The sequence below is a fragment of the Myotis lucifugus genome, unplaced genomic scaffold (assembly GCF_000147115.1).
Source record: "Myotis lucifugus unplaced genomic scaffold, Myoluc2.0 scaffold_300, whole genome shotgun sequence".
NCBI classification, from domain to species: Eukaryota; Metazoa; Chordata; class Mammalia; order Chiroptera; family Vespertilionidae; genus Myotis; species Myotis lucifugus.
The window spans coordinates 991728-1016044 of NW_005871348.1; the positions used below are offsets into that span (position 1 = coordinate 991728).

A 24317-nucleotide genomic window follows, 5' to 3' on the forward strand; every position below is an offset into this window, starting at 1 on the left:
CTCTATGACAGAACATGTGGAGTCTGAACTACTGCTGCTGCTACTGCCTGGAAGACAAAGAAATGAGCCCAACGGGAACCAAAGAAAAAGGAAACAAGAAAAGGAATACATACACAGAAAAATTCAGTTCCAGAGAGAGAATTGTAAAAGACAATCAAGCTTTGTATTAAAGAACCAAAACTTACTTTCCCTCAAAACCAGTCTTGGGAGTCTAGCCAATATGCTCTACTATCAAAGCCATGCAGAATTAGAAACTGTATTCCTTTAAGCATCTACTGTGGGCAAACCCCACTATTCACCTAAAACACAGTAATTCAGAGGGTTGGAATGACAAGAATAAAAAAATCAGTAAGTCATTTGGTGACATTTAAGTTTATTTAAACTATTTAGGTTGATAAGTTAAAGGAACTGAGTTTTAAGATTTGAAGTCATGCATAATTAAACTTATAAAATGACAAATTGCCTTACATTATAGACAGGATGGTTTGTCTCCAATTTCACTCATTCTCCTTTAAAACATCACACTATTAGATATAGACATAATTATGTATGGTTTAAGGTTTCATGGTCAAACTTTGAAAAGCTCACTGAACATTTTATAATTTCTAAGCCTGAAAGGAAGGTATTTTACTATTAAATATTTTTTGCTATTTAAAATTTTATTTTTAATAAATCTATTATCTGCTTTAGCTTTGAATAATTTATTTTGTGAAAAACAGGTATGGCCTGGTCAGTGGGGCTCAGTTGTTTGAGCCCTGTCTTGTGCACCAAAAGGTCCTGGTTCAATTCCCTGTCAGGGTACATGCCCAGGTTGCAGGTTCAATTACTGGTCGGGAGATGTTAGGGAGGCAAGGGATTCACATTTCTGTCTCACACAGATGTTTCTCTGTTTCTCTCTCTCTCTCTCTCTCTCTCTCTCTCTCTCTCTCTCTCAAGTCAATAAATAAGAAATAAATAGGTATGCACACTAAAGTGATTCTCTAAGTCAGGGTTTGGCAAACATTTTCTGTAAAGGTACAGATAATAAGTGTTTAGATTTTGAGAGCCATACAGTCCCATGTGAAAGCAGCCAGTCATAAACAACATATAAACAAATAAGCATGGCTGTTTAATAAAATTTCATTTACAAAAACATGTGGTAGGCTGAATTTGGCCAGCAGACTATATTTTGCCAACTCCTGCTCTAAATCATGCTTTTCCTGTCTTTTGAAGTTATAAAATCTTTATCATTTGTGAATTTTGGAGTCCTGATCAAGCAGTAACGGGTTTATTTTCAGCAAGATCATTTTTTTTTCAATGTTAAGTTTACTTTAATGACCCCCATCTCCCTAAAGGGTGGGTGCAGCCAGCTAGGCAATGGCAAAAGATGTGCACTTGAACATCTTGCCCTGATTACGATAATTTTAATAAGACAAGCAAAATATGCACCAGCTTGAAAACAATGACCCATGTTAATGGAAGAGAGTTCCAAAATAAACAAACATTTAGGGAAAAAATTTTTAATGTAGGCCATTTAACATGTCTCTCTCTTTTGTATGTTATCCATATCTTTATCACAATAAACAGTGTTAATTTGTACTTGGCAATAAATGGCACATAACAGGGTGAGAATGAAAGTACATTTTATAAAGAAAAAATCAAATTGAAAAATTAGAATTCTTATACAAATTTATTAAAAAATTCAATGACTTTGAAAGCCTAATTATGCTTGAGAAAAACTCCACATTATCCTAAGTTCCTAAAAAGTTTAGGTTCATAACGTACATAAAAGTCCCCACATAAAATTGAAACCTTACATGAAAGTATAAAATAGTATATCCACTATCACTAACTTACAATTCTAAATTTTAAAATAAAAATAGAACATAGGGTATTCTAATTCAGCTATAAACAGAGAAGTACAGGAGGAAAAATAATACAGAAAATAATAATAAAAAGTTAACCAGGTATATGTCATACTTCCTGTTTGACTTGCTACCGTAACTAAAAATGGCAAAATAAAAGGCATGCACTCAACTTCCTTGAGAATGTTAAGCCATCATTAAGTAGCAATCTAAGGTAATTTCTAGAACTAAAAAGAACTTACCCCTTCTTTTTTTCCTTTTCTCTCCATCTTCTCCAACCTCACCCTCTTCATCATCATCCTCTTCTGACCCACTGATATCAGAGCCTGATATTTCTTCCCCTTGAATACAAATTTATTACATGATTTTTATTCCGCACCAGGTCATTGGCTATATAGAAAATGCCTACATCATTATTCCATTAAGTTTTTGTTGCTCTAAACAAACCTTGCATTAAAATTCCTAAACAGCATATCAGATATGCTAACTTCAGAAATAGATATGATATACACACAGACTTTATTTTTAAATTTCCTAAAGAGAAGTTAAATTCTTATCCATTTAAATAATAAAGTACAGTTCTAAATATATATAAAATTACATGTTACAATTATTCCAGTCTTTTAAAAATGTGATCACTTTGAGGGAGCATTTTCCCTTCAGTTTTCTGTTTAAGATTTTAAATAATTCATTCAACCTGCATATTTTATTTTATTGATTTTTTTACAGAGAGAAAGGGAGAGGGATAGAGAGTTAGAAACATCGATGAGAGAAACATCGACCAGCCGCCTCCTGCACACCTCCTACTGGGGATGTGCCCGCAACCAAGGTACATGCCCTTGACCGGAATCGAACCTGTGAAGGTCAGTACTATATTACAGTCAAAATAGTTATTTAAAAATACCACTATCCATATATGAAATGTCTAAGAAAAGTAATTGGAAGAAAAAGTAAAATATACACTAATCACAATAATATAATACTTGAACCTGTAAATAAAGGATGGAAAGAGATTACAGAGTCTTCGGAGAAGGAATTCATTAAAAAATATTTTGGCCCTAGCTGGTTTGGCTCACTGGATAGAGTATCGGCCTGGGGACTGAAGGGTCCCAGGTTCGATTCCGGTCAAGGGCTTGTACCTTGGTTGCAGGCACAACCCCAGTAGGGGATGTGCAGGAGGCAGCTGATCGATGCTTCTCTCTCATTGATGTTTCTAACTCTCTATCCCTCTCCCTACCTCTCTGTAAAAAATCAATAAAATATATATTTTTTATAAAAATGTTTTGTTCTTTAGGCCCAGAAACAATGACACCTCAGTAGCAATGAACACACCTAATGCTGAAATTTTGGTTTCTAAATACCATTCTCCAATAAAAGGAACCAGGGAGAAATAGCTGATTTTTAGACTGGGATAGAGAAAATACAAAATGAGCCCAAAACACCTGTGGTGTCAGAAAATAAGGAAGTGCTAAGTAAACAAAAAAACTAATGGGAACATACTGGAAGGATATAGGAACAACTCTGTAGGAGTTCCTAATGGCCAAAGCTGGAACAATTTGAGCAATAAAATATATATTATTACTGTATCATAAACCACAAATATCCATACTGACATCCTATATAATAGAGGTAATATGCAAATGGTCATTACGCCATGACGCGTAACGACCAATCAGCAGGAGGGTGGGGCAGTGAGCTAAGAGCAGTGGAGAGCTACAGGAGGGCGAGGCAGCAGGCAGAGGGCAGTGGTGGGCAGGGCAGCCAGCTGAGGCAAGCAGCAGCGAGCTACTCTTGCACGGATTCGTGCACAGGGCCACTAGCATATAAATAACTGAATAAATAGTGAAGGAGAAGGGAGTGCTCTTCCATACAACAGAATTCCAAACACTAAACATCAGAAGAAATGATGGAAAGAGAGTCACCAATGACCAAATGCCACAGAGTTACTGTTTCAGGCAAGAACCCTTGATGGATGCTAAAATCAGTGGGAGAAAGTTTAAGAATCAGGAGCTTCGTATAGTCTCAAAGTAGCTCCCCACAGATGCATATTAGTTATAAAGGAGAAAATAAAGTAAGTAGTAGATTTATAGTATAGAAATCCTGCAGAATAATTATCAGAGAACTACTGACAAACCCAAATTGAGGAACATTTTACAAATATATAACCAGTACTTTTCTAAAGTGTTAAGAGCATGAAAGACAAAAAGAGACCGAGGCTGCCAAAACCGGTTTGGCTCAGTGGATAGAGCGCGGCCTGCGGACTGAAAGGTCCCAGGTTCGATTCCGGTCAAGGGCATGTACCTGGGTTGCGGGCACATCCCCAGTAGGAGATGTGCAGGAGGCAGCTGGTCGATGTTTCTCTCTCATCGATGTTTCTAACTCTCTATCTCTCTCCCTTCCTCTCTGTAAAAAATCAATAAAATATATTAAAAAAAAAAAAAAAAGAGAGAGACCGAGGAACTGGAGACTGAATGAAATTAAAAAGACAACTAAATGCACAGTGTGATCCTAGATTAGATACTGGACTAGAGAAAAAGGGCATGAGAGGGAAAACTGTCAAAATTTAAATAAGATCTTCACATAAATGACTATTTTAAAATGAAATAAAACTGTTTTACTGGTAGGGCCTAAAAATTTTTTTAAGATCTTTAGATTAGTTAAGTTTGTATCAATGTAAATTACCTTGTTTCATTAACTGTTCTATGATTATGTAAGACTAGAGGCCAGGTGGATGGATTCATGCACATTGAAATTAATTAGAAGAAATATTTTAGAGGACGGGGAGGGACTGGGAGATTGGCCCGCTGGGGAGGAACCAAGGAAGGGCTCTAGGACGTGTGAGGCAAGCTAACCTACTGGTTGGAGCACCTGCCCCCTGGTGGTCAGTGCATGTCATAGCGACTGGTCGAATGAGCAGTTGGACACTTAGCATATTAGGCTTTTATTATATAGGATATTAACAACAGGGGAAGGTGGGTGATGGGTATATAGGAACTCTCACTATATTTGCAAGTTTTCTATGTGCCGGAAGCCGGTCCATCCTTGCTGCTTGACACAGTCGCTGCAGGAAAGAAACATCTGCACAGCATATGTTTCAATGGACCTGGCGTATATAGCATACTGTTCTTAATATGTTTGCTCCCTTTAGCGCCATGTGTTTTAACCAAGGTCACCTCTCCGAGAAAGGTTGTTTCCCCAGGTGGGGATTTTTCCATGAGGTTAGGGAGGGGATACAACCCCTTAATTAAGTGCCAGGCGGGTAGTTAAGCTACATAATCTTTACTCCCTGGAATGGAGATAAGAAACGCCCTAACCTTTGTAATAGAAATTGACAGGATTAAAATCCGCTGGTATAAATACGGATGTAACAAGACAATAAAGATCAGATCCTCATCAGATCCTCATCAGTTCCTAACCAGAACTCCGACCAGAACTTTGGCTGGAGATCCTGGCTAGAGGTCCTGACTAGGCTGCTGATCAACTGAAGGCTGTCTTCGTGTCATTCCTTCTTCGCCGACTCCGTCCACACCTTTGGGGACCCCTGGACCCGCTGGGATTGGACCCCAGCATCTATGAGTCTAAAATTATTTCAAAATAAAAAGTTAAAAAAGTAATTTTTAAATATTTTTGCCTACTTTTTATTGTTCTTATGATCAATTCTATTAACCAGATTATAAAACTCTGTCAACTGTCCTACAAAAACAAATGTCGTAGGAGCATAAATAAAATGAAATGTGTTAAAAATAAAATTAGCATTTCCATATGATCCAGCAATTCCAATTCTGGGTATATGCCCAAAAAAATTGAAATCAGGACTTGAACAGGTATTTGTATACCCACATTCATAACAGCATTATCCACAACAGTCAAAAGTCAGAAGCCACCCAGTGCCCATCGACAGATAAATGAATAAACAAAATGTGGAATAGCCCTAGCCGGTGAAGCTCAGATGGTTGAGCATATTTCCATGCACCAAAAGGTCTCCAGTTTGATTCCCAGTCAGGGCACATGCCCAGGTTTCAGGTTTGATCCCAGGTTGGGGTGCATACAGAAGGCAACTGATCAATGTTTCTCTCACATCAATGCTTCTCCCTCTCCCTTTAAAAAAAATCAAAACATTTTTTTTTAAATGTGGTATATACATACAACAGAATATTATTCAGCCTTAAAAAGGAAATTCTGACACATGCTACAATATGGATGAACCTTGAGGATATCATGCTAAATAAAATAAGCCAGACACAAAAGGACACATATTGTATGATTTTACTTATATGAGGTACCTAGAATAGTCAATTCAGAGATAGAAAGTAAAATAGTGGCTACCAGGTGCTGAGGGAGAAAGGGTGATGGGGAGTTAGTGTTTATTGGGTACAGAGTTTCATTTTGGGATGACTATAAAGTTAGAGATGGATGATGGTAATGGTTGCAGAACAATGTGAACTTATTTAATATACTTAAAAATAGTTAAAATGGTAAATTTTATGTTATGTCTATTTTACCACAATAAATAAATGTAAAAAAGATAAGTCAGCAAAATAAAGGTATACTCAACATTAACAAATCTAAGAAATTTAAAAATTTTAAAATATACTGACTATAAATACCACCTAGTGGTCACACTTAAAACACCAAATTTCATTATCTAAGAGGCAGGTCAATTACAACTGCTTTTCCTCAATAATCTTACTCAAGTGTACTGAATCAGCACCTTCTCCAAACATTTGTGATGTTGGCATCTCTTGATTTCACATCTGATCTAACCAGTTTTCCCACAGACTGAAAAGAGGCAGTTTCAAAGCCCTCTGGTGTACCTGGTATGCAAAGGAGCCCTATGCCAATCGGTGCTTAGCATGAAGGTACAGGAAGTCACTGGGCACTTAGTGATGGTAAATTTCTCAACCGCATGAATAAGGTCTTCAAACTAGCTAACCTTCTAATATTATCTTATTAGGAAAGAATTTACAAAAGAGAACCTCATGTTCAAATTTAAGTATGAAAGCTATTTGAAGACTATGCAGTGAATTTTACTTATAGTAAACTTGGTGATAGCTTTCTGTACTTCAAACAACAGTGACTGATATCTATCACAAGGAACTCTGGTCATAGTCATCTAAATATATGGTATAGAGAGCCGCGGCAGAGGCTGAGGCGGTCACTGGGGAGGTGAGGCGCGCTCTTCCCACCTCACCTCCACTCCGCTGAGGCTGGGTGGGTGACCCTGCCCAGGCGCCTGCTGAGCCCTGGCACCCAGGACCCAGGGCCGAGGCGCTCTATGGGCGGGAAGGGCCCGAAAGGACAGCGCCTGAGAGCATGGATGGGCACCTTGGGCTCGATGAAATTCTATGATCTTGCTTATTTCTATCTTGGGAAGTCCTTCCCAATGTCTACCCAAGATCTTGTACTGCTGACGCACCAGTTCTCTGACCCTTGGCTTGACCTGACTGATTTGAAAGGTTTTAAAGCCCTTGGAGAAGTGAACTGTGGGGGCCTCCAAGCTGCTGGCTCCCGGCCCCAGATGGGGCAGGAAAGGACTGACCCCCACAGCTGTGCATCGGACTCCCGGTTTCTGGCAGCCCCTCATTGTACCCTTTCCCGGGCACAGCTCCCCACACCCCAGGAAGGAAGGAACTGGCCTTAATCAGGCACCTACTTGCCTGTACCAAAAAGGAGAACCTGCTTCACCAGTTGGCCTGGGTTTCCTCTAAGAAGCCTTCCTGGATTGACTGAAAGATGAGGCTAAATTCTACTAAGTTGACTGCCTCCTCCCTTTGAGGGGGATGGAAGTGGGGAGACCCCAGCCTCCAGCCCGCACAGCCCACTGCACCCGGAGCCCCTGGGATAACACTTGGCTTCGCCCTTGCTCCCGTCCCATCCCATCCCGGTTCCTCCTGTGTCGTCTGAGCTGAGATTCCTCTGAGATGGAAGTCCCACCTCCTGTCTAATAAAGACTCTTGACTACTGAACAAAAATAAATAAATAAATAAATAAATAAATAAATAAATAAATGGTAGAATTTGCTCTTATACAGAGACAAATAAAAATTAATTATTTAATAAGTGGTCATATCAAATCTACAAAAGGTCATTGGGATTAAGATAGAGGTTTAAATTAAGTAAAGTTTTTAAATCACATATACAAACATTATATACATTTACTTGAGCTTACTTAATATCAAGTGAGCAAGCAGAAATATTCCTTTAAATATCAATGTTAGAGGTGCAAAGAATTTTTAATAGGTGGTTTTTATTAGTACACTTAGTGGTGAAGCAACATATTTTTAGCCAACATTAAAATCAACATTTTGGGGAAAAGTTACCTTCCTCAAGCTTTTTTTTCAGTTCTTCTATTTCTTTCTGAAATTGACGAAGTAAAGCATCCTTTGGATCTTCATTAATTCTAGCTTTATTTTTAATATTCTTAGCACGGTTAGCGTACCGTAATGTACTAATAGTTTCATCATAATTGTAATCTGCTGGCCCAATATTTGCACACTGTTGAATTAGGAATACAAAACAAGACATTGTAACACCTGATACAGTTAAAATTAATACCATTACGAAGATAACTAAAATAATTTCTAAAGCATACTTCTACTCTCATCTTCTTGAAAAAGAGAATAAGACCCTAGCTGGTTTGGGTCAGTGGATAGAACGTCAGCCTGTGGACTGAAGGGTCCCAGATTCGATTCCTGTCAGGGCACATGCCTGGGTTGCAGGCTTGATCCCCAGTAGGGGATGTGCAGTAGGCAGCCACTCAATGATTCTCTCTCATCACTGATGTTTCTATCTCTCTTTCCCTCTCCCTTCTTCTCTGAAATCAATAAGATATATTTAAAAAAAGAAAGAGAGAGTAAGTATAACCACATGTATTTCCAAGTAACACAGTATGGGCTTGTATACATGGTATACTAGAAAAAGAATAACCACAAAATCAAATAAAGTAAAAAAATCAATAGTTTAAAAAATGTTATGCCTATCTATTATAGGGATAAACAGGAACCTAAAAGTTGCCTGATGATAACTATAATATCATCAATTAAGTCTTACCATCATGGTCTTTGAATTTCCTCCTAAGGAATCCTGAAGAAGACGAGTCAATTTAGAATTACGGTAAGGCACATGAGTGCTTTTTCCATCAACCAAGGCAGAAATTACATTACCAAGGGTGGAAAGTGAAAGATTGATTTTTGTAGCTTCCTTGAGGCGCTGTCCAGTAGCTCCAGTTTTTGCCTGTCTTTCTGAACCCTAGCAATAAAGACACAGAAATAAAGCTAAAATAAAAAATACAGAATATTGTTTTTAAAGATTAATAAAAAGTAATTTAACAGGAAAGGAATCTGATATTGTATCTTGAATTCACATCAGAATGATACCGGAAGAGAAGTGGGGAATGGTAGAGATGAAACAGGACTGGCCATGAACCAGTAATTGTTGAAGTGGGTGATGGTTACATGGAAGATCATTACACTATTCTATCTACTTTTGTACAGGTTCGAAATATTCCATAGTAAACAAAACACATACACAGGTTAACAACTTAAAAATCATATATAAATCACACCTTTTCACTTGAATTTTTATTCATTTATAAACTAAAAAAATTACAAGAGTTATTCTTTAAAGTAGTAGCCTATTACTTACAGCAAGATCTACAAGATGGAGCTTCCCCATCCTGACGTGCATGTTACCATCAACGCCTTTTTCACTGCATTCTATGGTAATTGTAAAGATGGCATGGGAACGGGAACTATGCTCATTCATATTAGTTGCACCAACAGAACCTTGAATAAAGGATGGAAATTCTTAAAAGGTATAATAACAGGGAGTACCTTTAAAAATTAACTATCCAGAATGGTTTATAATACTTAATTTTACCAGAGCCAAAAATCAAACAGCCTGGCTAAACCATAAAAGCATAGATGTGTTTAGCCATTATTAGCAGTTTCTGACAATTTATGTTGATAACAAAATAATTTGTAGTATTTCTTATACTAAAGAGGTAATTTTAGGACAAAGTAATTAATTTTAACCCGAAGTATTACTGGCTACAAAAATAACTAATTTACATAAAAATACATGGTAAATAATTCAAAAAATATTGCTGTTTCAGCTATCTCTAAAAAAATATTATGTTCTGCAAATCTAAATCACAGAAATACTTGTATACATGCATTAGATGGTGCTAGGATATTCGGCACAGCATTTCACAACAGCAAGAGATTAGAAACAACCACAGGACAGTGGTTAATCCATTACAGACTAGTCATAATATGGAGTTAAAAAAATAAGGTAGCCCTAGCCGGTTTGGCTCGGTGGATAGAGAATCGGCCTGCGGACCAAAGGGTCCCAGGTTCGATTCTGGTCAAGGGCACATGCCTACATTGTGGACTTGATCCCTAGTAGGGGGCATGTAGGAGGCAGCCAATCAATGATTCTCTCTCATTATTGATGTTTCTATGTCTCTTTCCCTCTCCCTTCCTCTCTGAAATCAATAAAAATATTTAAAAAAAAAAAAAAAGGTATAACATGGAAAGATACCCATAACATATGGCTGGGAAACAAAAAGAGAGGAATATATAGTATAATCCCTCTTCTATTAAACAAAAGCATCCATTCCAAGTATTGTGTGGGTATAAATATTTTACATGAATATATTCTGTAAACAAAGAAAAAGGTGTTTTGTTTTTTATAATACACATATTATTTTTTTCCTTAAATTCCTAAGTATTTTAAAAGCATTTTACCCAATTTCAAAATTATCTTCCTACTATATATTCATGCAGAATTTATCCACACAAGCTTTGATTTTAGAATTTAAACATTAAAATATAAACATTATTAATTATTAACATGGCTGTACTGAAGTCAGATAACTGGAATGTAAATTGCACTAATACAGAAAACGAAAGCCTAGCCCAGCCTGCGTGGCTCAGTGGTTGAGTGTCAACCTATGAACCAGGATGTCACAGTTGGATTCCCAGTCAGGACACATGCTCGGGTTGCGGGTTCAATCTCCAGTGTGGGACGTGCAAGAGGCAGCCGATCAATGGTTCTCTCTCATCATTGGTGTTTCTCTCTCTCTGTCTCTCCCTCTCCCTTCCTCTCTGAAATCAATAAAAATGTATCTTTTTTAAAAAGAAAGAAAAGTAAAGCCTAAATAAGTCAGTCAGCGAAAGACAAATATCATATGATTTCACTTATATGTGGAATTTAAAGAACAAAATAAATGAACAAACAAAATTGAAACTGGCTCAGATACAGAGAGCAGACTGGTGGCTGCCAGAGGGAGGGGAGTGAGAGACTGGGAGAAAGATGTGAAGGAATTAAATACAAATTGCTAGTTACAAAATAGTCACAGGGATGTACAGCATAGGGAATATAGTCAATAATATTGTGATAACTATGTATGTGCCAGTTGGGAACTGGAAATATGGGGGGGGGGGGCAAAGGGGAGAACTATGTAAAGTATATGATTGTCTAACCACTACGCTGTACAACTGGAAACCAATATATAATACTGAAAGTAAACTGTAATTGAAAAAAAGAAAAAGTAAAGCCTGTCAAAAGAAGGTAAAGAAAAAATTAGGGGAAAAAAAGCAAAGACTTGTGACTTCATACTACATTTTTCTATTTTCTTTTAAATCAAATTATGAATTTCTTCAAAAAATATAGAGAACTATTAAACCTTGATTTTGCTGTTCCCTTATTGAGAGATACTAGTATTTGGGATGGTTTCCCACTTTAGGTCCTCATAAGGAACACAAAATGAGCATCTCTAAGCAGATACCTCTCTCTCTCTTTAGTATTATTTCCATGGGATGTATTTTCCAAACTGGAATTACCAGGTCAAAGAGTAGAAATCATTTTATAGCTATGTGATATCAAATCACACTATAGCAGTATTTTCCAATTTGGATGAAGAGAGAACGTGTCATTTGAAAAAATCTTATTAATACCTATTGTTTTTGCAATGTAAGTAAAACAAGCTATTTCTGATTGTAATTTTTCTGCATATCTGGTTATAAAAACCAAGAAATGCAACAGACATGCTGTTAAATGTGACCTATGTTGAGCTTTACAATCCCTGGGAGAGAAGAGCTTGCAGCAGAGAAGTAGACTCAATGCTCCAAACATGGACATGTCATAATGGAAATAAAACAAAAAACATTTCCATAGCTTTAATTTTTATCAAATATTTATTTGGAATAAAAAATGTTTTTATGCTTTTCAAGAGGATATGAAAAAATGTATCCTATAAATATGCCTGCATGTGTATAAACTCATGTATATGTAAGAATATTTAATGCAGTATTGCTCAGAACAAAAGATTGAAAACAACCCAAAAGTCCATCAATAAAAGATTAGATAAATTATGTAGATTCATGCAATGAAATACTACATCATTCTTTTAAAATGCTTATATATGTACTAGAGCCTCAATGCACGAATTGGTGCACGGGTGGGGTCCAGCTGGCCTGCCCCATTGGAGCCAATTGGGCTGGGCTGGCCGGGGGAGGGGCCTCGGACAGTTGGCAGGCCTGGCCTCACCCCCTGGTCAAACTCCCAGTTGAGGGGACAATTTCCATATTAGCCTTTTATTATATAGGATAAGTATGTGTTAATGTGAAATGATCTCTAAGATAATATTGTTAAGTGAATAAAGTAAGAGGACAAGCTCTCTTTAAAAACACATAGACTACATCAGAAAGGGTACATTAGAAACTAACAGAAGTTGCCACCAGGAATGGGAACCAGGTGACTGAGACACAAGGGTAGGAGAGAGACTTGTTTTTCAATGGATACTTCTATGCCTTTTGAATTTTACACTATATGTATGAATTACCTATTCAAAAATGTAATTTTTAAGAAAAGGAATTTGGTGTAAAGGCTGAAAACACTGCTCTACAAAAATATTAACCAATTTACAAGGATGCCCACATGTAAATATACTGGAATAATTTAAATTTGCATTTTAGTTGCTAGGCAGGCTGTTTGTGAGATGACTGACTTATTTTCTTAAGTATAAAATTAACTATTTCTATACTATGACCATCTGTAAAAAATGGAACTAAGTTTATATTTGTATTGATTCTTTTATCTATTTATAATAGCGTCTTTTATTGTCCCATATTCCTCTTCTGCTATTTCCCTCTTGATAGTTATTTTACTATATTTCAATATGATAAAGTTTATATTTTTATGTTGGAACTTTTGTGCTAAATATTTGTACTAAATATTCAATTCTCGGACTCTATTTATTAAGAGTATTTTCCTCTCTGCTATCTTAGGTTTTCAAATCCCTTTATCTTTATTTCATTTTATTAAACTAATTCTCAGGTACTTAATGGGAGCTTTTGGTCACTACTATAAATAAAATCTTATGTTAAAAATTTTAAAAATTAAATAAGCAGTACATGAACATATTCCTGGGACAAAAAATTTTAAAGTATATTTTTAAAAAGCAATGAAAGCTCCCAACATCCCTTTTTTCCAATCTTACTTCCCCTTTCCTAAAAGTAACCCCTATTAAATGTCCTTTCATTTCTATTTTACATGCACACATGTGAACATACAGACACACACACATACACACACACTATCCAAACACATAGTTTAATAACTTGGCTTTTTTACAAATTTATTAATGGGATGATGTAGTAATACTATTCTGAAATTTGCTGTTCACTTAATAATACATATATCTTGAAAATATTCCAGGTCTCTACAAGGAGATTAAACTCATTGTGATTTTTCTCAGAGCTTCATTATAGTCTACAGTATTTTTGTACCATAATTTATATAACCAATGTTTTGTTTATAGTTATTTAGATTGTGTCAAACTTTTTATCACAAATAATGTCTCAATAGAAATTTGTTATACTTAAATATATTTTTCTAAAATATATATCTAGAATTAGAAACACTATGTCAAAAGAAATGCATTTTTTAATTTCAACAGTTACTGTTATGCTGCTCTTCAAAAAACCGTACTATTTTATAATCTCATCACCAGTACAGCCTCACCAACCTGTATATATCCCTTCATCCAAACTGATGGGTAAAATATCTCCCACTGTTGTTTTAATATGCATTTTCCTAATTATTTGTGAAGTTGCTACAAAGTAAGTGCTCAATAAATGTTACCAAATATTAACATCCTTTCACATGCTTATTGCTGTGCACAGTTCTGTGAATAACATATTTGTACATATCTTTTGCTCATTTTCCTGTTAAAATTTGGTCTTTTTCTACGACTTGGTTTTTAAGAATGCAATTGATTTTTTAAATATGTTTTTATTGATTTCAGAGAATAAGGGAGAGGGAGAGAAAATCAGAAACATCAATGATGGGAGAGAATCATTGATCGGCTGTCCCCTGTACACCCCAAACTGGGGATCGAGCCTGCAATCCAGGCATGTGCCCTGAGCGGGAATCAACCGTGACCTCCTGGTTCATAGGTTGACATTCAACCACTGAGCCATGCTGGCTGGGCTGCAATTGATTTTTTAAATATTTGTTTAATTTCCTTGATTTTTAGTCTAGTCATAAAAAACTTTGAAACATGTTTACTTCCTATGTTCTAATCTTTCATCTCTAATCTCTAATTGCTATTAGCAACATCACTAGTATGAGGCCTGGGGCATCTGTGTATTAAATATTGCTGAAGTTCTTTATTATTTAGACAAAACCTGAAACAACTACTAAAAAAAAAATAAAAAAATACCACTTCGGTTCGATTTCTGGTGAAAACATATGCCAGGGTTGGGCCCGATCCCTAGTGTGGGGCATGCAGGAGGTAGCTGATCAATGATTCTCTCTCATCTTTGATGTTTCTATCTCTCTCTCCCACTCCCTTCCTCTCTGAAATCAATAAAAATATATTTTTAAAAAAATAAAAAAAATAAAAATAAAAGAGACCATTTTTTTTAAAAATATATTTTATTGATTTTTTACAGAGAGGAAGGGAGAGAGACAGAGAGTCAGAAACATCGATGAGAGAGAAACATCGATCAGCTGCCCCCCGCACATCTCCCACTGGGGATGTGCCCGAAACCAAGGCACATGCCCTTGACCGGAATCGAACCCGGGACCCTTCAGTCCGCAGGCCGACGCTCCATCCACTGAGCCAAACCGGTTTCGGCTAAAAGAGACCATTCTTATAAATCACTTAGAACAAGCACTTCCTACATTGTAAGTGCTCAATAAATGTTACCAAATATTACTGTAGCTAACAAATAAACAGCTATATAAAATATAGCACTAGTACTAAGAAACAAAATTTTGGTCAGCACAGAAAGTAATCTGTGATATCTTTCATCCATATGTGCTCTCTACCTAGTAAATAATCAAAGAGAAAGGATTTTCAAGAAACTTAAAAATCCAGTCTTTGTGGAACAAAATGTCACACCAGTTTTTGCTTCTAAACCAGCCTACTCAACACATAAATGTTTAATCAAAATTATGAATTACACTTACGATTTTTGTGGCCCAGTGTCATAATTCTGTCCATATCATCAGCATTATTTACCACATAAGCTGATAAATCTTTGATATAAACTCCCACATCAGGTCTTTCTTTAACCTAAGAAAAATAATCATAAGACTTAACACATATATCCATAATTCTTTCACATCTATTCATTGAACATCTATGTATTATTTATTGAACATTGAACATCCACTACATATAAATAATGTGTAAATAAATGTGTTATTTAACACAATTATTTATTAAACATCTGTGAGACACTGCTTGATATTGAGTATACAGTGATAAACAAGGTAGACAATCTCTACACTTGTGGAAGTGAAAATCTATAGGGAGAACATACAAATAATTACACACAAAAAATATTTTATTTCCATTGTGATAATGCCATCAATTAAAAAATATAAGACAATATAAGAATACATTAGAGAGACTTATGCTGGTGAAGCAGAGACAGAATAAGTTTCCCTAAGATGATGTTTAAGCTAAGACTTAAAGAAACAGGAAGTAGCCAATCTGGGTTGGGGTAGGAGGAAAAGAATAAATGTAAGGATTCTGAAATAAGAATAAAGTAGGCTGGAAAGAGTAGGAAGCAGGACAGGGGTGGGAGTAGGATAGGGTGGCGAGAGTGTAGGATATCTGGCTATAGAGGTAGGCATAGATAAGGTGAAGCTATTATTGGTCTTTGGAAAGTACTCCAATTTCAATTATCCTTACCTCTAACCTCTGTGTCTGATCCTTGCCCAAGAGGTCACGAACCTCTTCATTATATATTTCCAAATAAGACACTCGAACCAAAAACCTATCAATAAAACATCACTTTAAAAACATAAAACAGTGAAATATTTATAAGAACAGCTTTAAAGTGTGTTTATGAAATTTGTACCTATATGCCTTTCTTAAGTTTGTACTTCTTAATATTGGAAAAATAAAAGAATTATTTTACCTTGTATCACCCTCTGCTTTTGCAATATGACCAAATATATGAGCAAATGAATTTGGAATGATTCCTCTCAGTTCAGGAACAGCTCGAACACCTTCCATAGTAAAAGTTTTGCCTGTTCCAGTTTGTCCATATGCAAAAATAGTCCCTGAAAATAAAGAGAATCAATGTTTTTTTAGAGTATAAGTCTGTAGAACAATAGCTCTTAAAATTAATTCCTTTGACACTGTGACGCAATTTCTTCTCTGAATTCTAGTACAAATTTCACTTTTATTGACAATTACAATATGTGTACTCTATGCCTCATGAGCAAAGCACTATTAAAGTACTAGAGTCAGTGAGATATTTCTAATTATTAATAAAAAGAACTCCAAACCATAAATGTAAAATCTTACATTTAAAAACATTTCTTGTAATGTGTACAGTAATTACGTAATGTAGACATTAAGTTGGAAAAGATAGTGTAATTACAGCAAAAGAATACAGGTTCTAGATCAGAAAGACCTCAGTGTGAATCACATATCTGCCACTTTTTATCCACTTGACCTTAAGCAAGTTTCTATCCAGACATAGTCTCCTCAAAGATAAAATGGGAATAAAAATTTAGCTACTCTACATTAATAGTAAGGACCAAATGAAACACTTCAAGTGACCAACATGACGTCTGGTAGGGTACAAGTAAATGGTAGTTATTTTCTTCATAATCCTAAAGTAACTGCATCCCAGTACAAAGCTCATAAATATTCATAGAAATGAAAAAGTATCTAAGACCCAAGGTAAAATTCACAGTCTAGCATCAAACAAAAAAACTGCCAAGCTTGCAAAAAAGCAAAAATATATGACTCATAATTAAGAAATCAATCAACAATCAAAACCAACTCAGAACTGACACAAATGTTAGAATTAGCAGACAAGGACATTAAAACTGTTATAAAAACTGTATTCTGTATGTTAAAAAGTTCAGTGGAAACTTTGGAAGAACTTGGATGGAAGACATAACAAGATCAAAATCAAACCTCGAGAGATGAAATCTACAATGTGTGAGATGAAAAATACAATAGACAGGGTTAATGGTAGAGCAGACATTGCAAAAGAAAACATACAAAAAACCCATCATAAAGAAAGAGAAAAATTTTTGAAAAAAACAAGTTGTGGGATAATTTCAAGTAGTCTAATATATACATTGGTGTAGTCCCCCAAATAGTAGAGAGAGGGGAGAGAAAAAATGCTTTAAGAAATAATGCCTTAAATTTCTCCAAATTTGATGAAAACTACAATCCCACAAGTCCAAGGAACTTAATGAACTGTAAGCACAGAAGCATGAAGAAAAACATACCAAAAAAAAAAAAGGAAAAACATATCAAGACACATCATAATCAATTGCTCTAAGAAGAAAATGTCAAAACAACCAGAGAAAAGAAAGACATTATATATAGAAGAACCAAGATAAGAATGAAAGCAGATTTCTGGTCATAAAAAAAATACAAATGAGAAGACTATAGTAATATCGTTAAAGTATTAAAAGAAGAAACTAAGAATCTATACTATACTCTGAAAATACTTTGAAAAACAAAAACAAAATGAATACTTTTTTAGACTATAAATGCAGAAGAATTCATCACCAGTAGACCTCCCCTCTAAGAAATGTTAAAGGAAGTTCTACAATGCAGAAGGAAAGTGATACTAGATGGAAATGTGAATCTACATAAAGCAAAAAAGAGTACCAGAAATGGTAACTACATGGCTTAAATAAATATGTAAGATTTTTCTCTCATTATTTAAATCTCTTTAAAAGGTAACTGATGATTTAAACAAATGTAATAACAATGTGGTTTGGAGTTTATAACATGTAGAAGTAAAATATATGACAATAGCACAAAGCCTGGGAGGACAGAAATGGGAGTATAGTGTAAAATGTTCATATTATACATAAACTTGCATATCACTTGAAGATAAACTGTGATATATTAAATATTTATACTATGAACGTTAAAGCAAACACTAAAATACAACAAAGATGTATTGATGGAATAATAAACATAATTCATTAATCCAAAAGAAGGCATAAAAAGAGGAAAAGGTGAACAAAGAACAAATGGGACAAAAATAAATAGCAAGATGATAGATTTACACCTACCCCTATAATCATATTAAATGTATCTATTAAAGAAAATGAACCTGTAGTTAAAAGCCTTCTCACCAAAATAAAACCCCACAAAACAAACAAACAAAAACTCCAGGCCCAGTCAACTTAACTGGTGAATTCTTAGGGAAGATATAATACTAACTCTAGACCAGTGGTTCTCAACTTTGGCTGCACATTAGAATCACCTGGGAATCTTCTTAAAAAAATCCTGATTTGTGGGCCTCATCCTCCAGAAATTCTGTTTCTTTATTATAGGGTGGGAGTAGGAGAGAGCAGAATTAGATGTAACTATTAATACGGATAAAAGTTTCTTTTGGGGGGTAATGGAAATGTTCTGGAAACTGATAATGGTAACAGTTGCACAACACTATGAATGTGCTGAAAACCTGACTTGTACACTGTAAAGTGGTTAAAGTAGTAAATTTTATGTTATTTGAATTGTTATCTCAATAAAAAACCCCACTAAAATAATCAAGTGCATTTCTATACATTCACAATGCATAATTCCAAAAATGAAATTATAAGAACAGTTCTATTCACAAAAGTACCAAAAAAATAATTAAAAACAAATTTATGAAAACTATAAAAATACTGATATAAGAATTTAAACAAGACATAATAAATGGACAAATATATCATGTTCCTGGACCAGAAGACCCCAACATTGTCAGAATAACAATTCAACAAAATCCCAGGTTACTTTGGTAGAAATTGACAAGGTGATCTTAAAATTTATATGAAAATGCAAAGGACACCAGAAAAAACACACAATTTTGAAAAAGAATAAAGTTAGAGATCACATATTACCTAATTTCAAAACATTATAAAGCTGCAGAAATCAAAACAGGATATACGTGGAATAGAATAGACAATCCAACATAAGCCCACACATTTGTGGTCCACTCATTTTTACCAAAAGAACCAAGTTAGTTCCAAAGGAAAGGATGGCCTTTTAAACAAATGGTGCTGGAACAACTGGATATCCACAGGCAAGAAGGAAAAAAATAGGGAAAGAACTAAACTCTTACTTCACATCACATATAAAAACTCAAAATGGATGACAGACCTAAATGTAAGACCTAAAATGTTTACAACTTTGTAGATAAAAACATAGGAGAATCTCACTCACAGGGAAGAGCCAAGGTCCTTTCTCCGGCCTACAATACCCACATGAGCTGCTCTGCCCATTTACCGCTCTGACCTTGTCTAAGACACTTGGGTTTGTTCACTTGATGCTAACTCCTCTGGCCTCTTCTCATTCCTGGAACACACCAAGCACATTTCTGCTCATGGGGCTCTGTGCTTGTTTGTTCCTCTGCTTAGAATGTACTTGTCTCAGCTATCCACGTGGGTAGATTCCTACTTTCTTCAGGCTCTGCTTTTATGGCACTTGGTTGAGCGTCAACCTATGAACCAGGAGGTCACAGTTTGATCCCGTCAGGGCACATGTCCGGGTTGTGGGCTCGATCCCCAGTGTGGGGCGTGCAGAAGGTAGCCCATCAATGATTCTCTCTCATCATTGATGTTTCTATCTCTCTCTCCCTCTCCCTTCTTCTCTGAAATCAATAAAAATATTTTTAAAAAAAAGAAATGAAGGATACACTAACTGATCTGAAGAACAAACAAACAAGCAGAACTGAAACAGACTCACTGATACTCACAGAGAACTAAACAGACTCTCAGAGAACATTTTGACAGTTGCCAGATGGGCAGGGGGTTAAGGGGATAGGTGAAAAAAGGGATTAAGAAGTACAAATTGGTTGTTACAGAATAGTCACGGGTATGTAAAATACAGCATAGGGAATATAGTCAATAATATTCTAATAACTATGTATGGTGTCAATGGGTACTAAATTTATGAGGGTGATCACTTAGTAAGTTATGTAATGTCTAATCATTGGGGTGCACACCTGAAGCTAACATAATAATGTATGTCAACTGTAATTGAAAAATAAAAAAATTTTAATGGGAAAAAATTGGCCAAACAAGTTGTTACTACTCTCCCAATTAATTGTAATACAGACTTCATAAAAATAAAATAAATATACATTAACCATACGACCCAGCAATTCCACTCCTAGGTATCTACCCAAGAAAAACCTTAAAATGAATCTGTACAAAGCCTTAAAAGGAATGCTCATAGCAGCATTTTATATAATAGCCAAAAAACTGGAGTCCAGATTTCCATCAAAGATCATAAAAGGTGATATATTCAGCAATAAAAAAGAGCCAAACTACTGATAGATGCTACAACATGAATGACCCTCAAAAAAAGTATGCCAAATAAAAGAAAACAGATAAGAAAGATGATAGTGTAGGGTTTGATTTATATGACATTCTGAGTAAAGGTGAAACCATAAATAGAAAGCAAGTCAATTGCTACCTGGGGGTGGGACTATAAATGGACATAAAGGAACTTTTGGGGGTGATAAATTGAATTGTGTGCTAGTTTCACAACTGTATGTGTTCACTACAACTCATCAAACTATAATTGCAATAAGTGAATTTATGGGTTAGTAATAATACCAAAATAAAGTTGTTTTTTAAAAAAGTGAACTATATAAAGTACTCACCATTGTAGCCTTCAAGAACAGAATCAATAATAGGCCTTGCAGTTAAGTTATAAACATCAAGTTGTTTACTCTCTGGTCCAAAAACTGTATCAAAAGTAAATGTCTTTGGAGGTTCATTGGAAGAATCGGTCTTATGTACAGTGATAGTTCCCCTCATCTCATCCACACTGACAGCCTGTCTGTAGCACATGGACTTCTCTCTCTCATTGAGGGGTCGGCACCTCACAACCACCTTCACATTATCACAGCTTTCTGGCTTCTCTGACTTATTGATCTGGTGGAGAAAATATTTACAGATCATGAAAAGAACGTTTACATTTACCTTCAACAGATTAAGTTTAAAATGTGAAAAAGGTGACTTTGCCATCTCAGTGCCTTGCACATGTAAGTACTCCATAAATATCTGTTAAATGCAATTCAAGATCTTACAGCTAATAGAAAAAGTGTACTTAAAAATGTGAAAAAGAAAAGTTTCTTTTACAATACAAATGAGGGGAGGGAAAATATAATTTACATTTATAGTAAATGCTACTCAAGCAGAAATGAATCAGTATATTATTGTCATTCTGCACAAAAGTTCCGGACTTCCTGAGTTTCCTACCTGTAGGAAACACATGTGAACAAAATTAACAACTTTAATCATCAAGAACATAGTAGGTAGCAGGTCCTCTGTTCTCCTGAGACTTTTATTTTTTTATAATGAATTAGTAAATTTTTTATCATATAATACATCCATATATAGTCTATTTTCTTTATAGAAGACAACAATAAATGAAAGACAAAAGGGGGAAAATGGCAGCAGAGAAAAATGTTTTAGTATGACTACTATTTGATACTCTTCGATGCACTAGAGAAACAATCTACTTAAAACTCTTCAATGGTTTCCCACAAATCTTAGGATAAAAATAAAAATCCTTAAGGTAAGATCTGGCTCTGGCCCATGTCTACTTCTCCTATCTTCTTTCACAAGTTACCGTGCTTGGCTTTCTTAGCCACAGCCACAGTGGCTTTCTTTTAGGCCTTTTATTGTCACCATGGTCCCTCTCACCACAGACCTTTTTACGTGTAGTTCCTTCTGCCCTAGAACATTCCTCACTCTGCTCTTCATTTATACTGCAGGTCTCAGCTCAAAATTCACTTCACCTGGGCAGACTTCTGAGTAGGTCAAATCCTTGTACAGGCATACCTCAGAGATACTGCAGGTTCAATTCCAAACCACAATAATAAATGGAGTAATGTAATAAAGAGAGTAATGCAATAGGAGTCATAATCTTTTTGCTGGTGGAAGGTCTTGCCTTCAATTTGTAAAAACACAAAACATCTGTGAAGCGCAATAAAGAGCAATAACACAAGGCATGCCTGTGTAGGCCCTGAGAGCACTTCTCACTTTTACATCTGGTTACAATTACACTTTTGATTGCTCATTATTTAATTAGTGTCTGTTTTTCTCTGCCTACACCAGAGGTTGCAAACAGGTAGTCAAGGGGCTGAATTCAACCCACAGATGTCTTTTGTTTGGCTCATAGTATTTAAAAATCTCTCAGCCCGGCCAGTGTGGCTCAGTGGTTGAGAGTCAACCTATGAACCAGGAGGTCACGGTTCAATGTCCGATCCATGCCAGGTCCATTGTGGAGTGTGCAGGAGGCAGCCGATCAATGATTCTCTCTCATCATTGATATTTCTATCTCTCCCTCTCCTTTCCTTTCGGAAACCAATAAAAACATATATTAATTTTTATTTCGTTGCTAAAAGTTAAAAATTGAAAAATTTCACAAAATAACAATTAAAGATTCTCTTGTGGAAAAAAATAGATGATCTGACCTCTGTAAGCCAGCATTCCTACATGGCAACACTTAATCAGAACCTACTTCTATCTATTGTATGCCACCAACTGACTTCATTAATGTTAAGTGGCTTGTCTCTATAAACATGTATGGTTTTGACCTCCGCCCAAGAAGACAAGCTTCTCTCTTCCCAAGGTCAAGAACCAGGCTGGTTTTGCTCAATATTGTATCTCTGCTGCCTACCATGTGGTTGGTGCCCAATATTTATTCAATGAATTGATAAACAATTTGAAAGCAACAAGGAACAAATATTGAGTATTTAATGCTAAGTGGCAAGCACTGTCCTTTATTTCTCCTGAGCAGTATCTTATTTCATCCTGATAACAACCCCATGAGGAAAAGTAAAATTATGTGGGAACTATGGGCTCAGAAAGATTAAATTGTCCAAGGCCTCGTAACCATCAAATAACCGGCCATGGCTCAGGTGTTCTCCTGATCCTATACTGGACTACGGTCACCCCTTTCCTAAGTGCACAAGACAAGCGTACCACCCCCCACACACTCACACACAAAGACACCTAGGGGTTACATTCTTGCACTGTAAGCCAAGGCGCCCCAAGAGAAATGACAGCTCGAGTCAGGGGCCTGGCGTAGGGGCAGGCAGCCCTCGCTCTGCTGCCTTCCGGAGCCTGGCTCCGCTGTGGAGATCCTATGGGGAGCGAGCATCCAAAACCGACTCTCTGTGGCCGCTCCCAGATGCCCAACCCAGCGGGCAGAGCTGGAAGCCAGAGCGCATCCTCTGGCACAGCGCCTCCATTCCAGCAGCGCAGGCCCCACAGGATGCAGCAGCAACAAAGATAGCAGAGCTTGCCCCGGTCCCTCCCAAGGGCAGGTGGAGGCCCGCGCAGCCCAGGCCCACCCACCAGGCTCCCCAACCGCCCGGGACCCGGGACCCGGGACCCGGGGCTGGGCCGGGCCTGCCCCGCCCCACCCCGGCCGCCCGCCAGCCTGCTCCGCGCCTCCATGGCAACGGCCGCGCCCCCGGGCCAGGCCGCGGAGATGAAGAACCACAGCGGCTGAGCCATTCTCCTCACCGGCATTGTGGCTCTCTCCCGTGCCCCGTGGACGTCCGCGCCCAGGGTGCAGTCCAACGACGCCGGGTTCGCGGGACCGGCTGGCCCAAGATGACTGAAAAACCGCCTTGGCGCTCCCGAGACTGCGGCTCCTGGGCGAGAGTGCGCTGTGCGCAGGCGCACCCCGGGCTCGCCCCGCCCCATTCCCGGGCCTCGGGCTTCCTCCGCCGCTTGAATTACGCCTGCGCAGAGGCTTTCCAGTCCGTCTCCTAGGACGCCAGACAGACTGCGCCTGCGCAATGCGGCCATTCCGCAGCGCTACAATTCTGGCTCATTTGGGGGCGGGGACGACTGGCTGTCACTAGTTGGGAAAAGGAGTCGTTTCTAACACAAGCCCCATCTTCTGGCTCTTGCAATACTCCAATATTTAAAAAAACACCAGCAGCCCTGGCCGGTTTGGCTC

General features: G+C 36.9%; 1 protein-coding gene across 4 annotated transcripts in view; it reads right to left on the reverse strand.

The window, feature by feature from the left end:
• KIF3A (kinesin family member 3A) overlaps positions 1 to 24006 on the reverse strand; it is a 37226-nt gene extending 13220 nt beyond the window's left edge. For 3 of the 4 annotated variants that reach the window (XM_006100156.3, XM_023763793.1, XM_014465551.2), the window contains exons 1-9: positions 23876 to 24006; positions 20998 to 21271; positions 16282 to 16426; positions 16053 to 16137; positions 15323 to 15428; positions 9488 to 9627; positions 8894 to 9091; positions 8164 to 8338; positions 2087 to 2185 (exon numbers count right to left, since the gene is read on the reverse strand). In XM_006100156.3, the coding sequence (XP_006100218.1) occupies positions 2087 to 2185; positions 8164 to 8338; positions 8894 to 9091; positions 9488 to 9627; positions 15323 to 15428; positions 16053 to 16137; positions 16282 to 16426; positions 20998 to 21271; positions 23876 to 23881 (1228 nt within the window). In that variant the 5' untranslated portion in view covers positions 23882 to 24006. Of the gene's footprint in view, positions 1 to 2086; positions 2186 to 8163; positions 8339 to 8893; positions 9092 to 9487; positions 9628 to 15322; positions 15429 to 16052; positions 16138 to 16281; positions 16427 to 20997; positions 21395 to 23875 lie in introns of those variants that run through there. The other variant, XM_023763792.1, reaches the window with a different exon arrangement.
• Between the last annotated feature and the right edge of the window lie 311 nt (positions 24007 to 24317).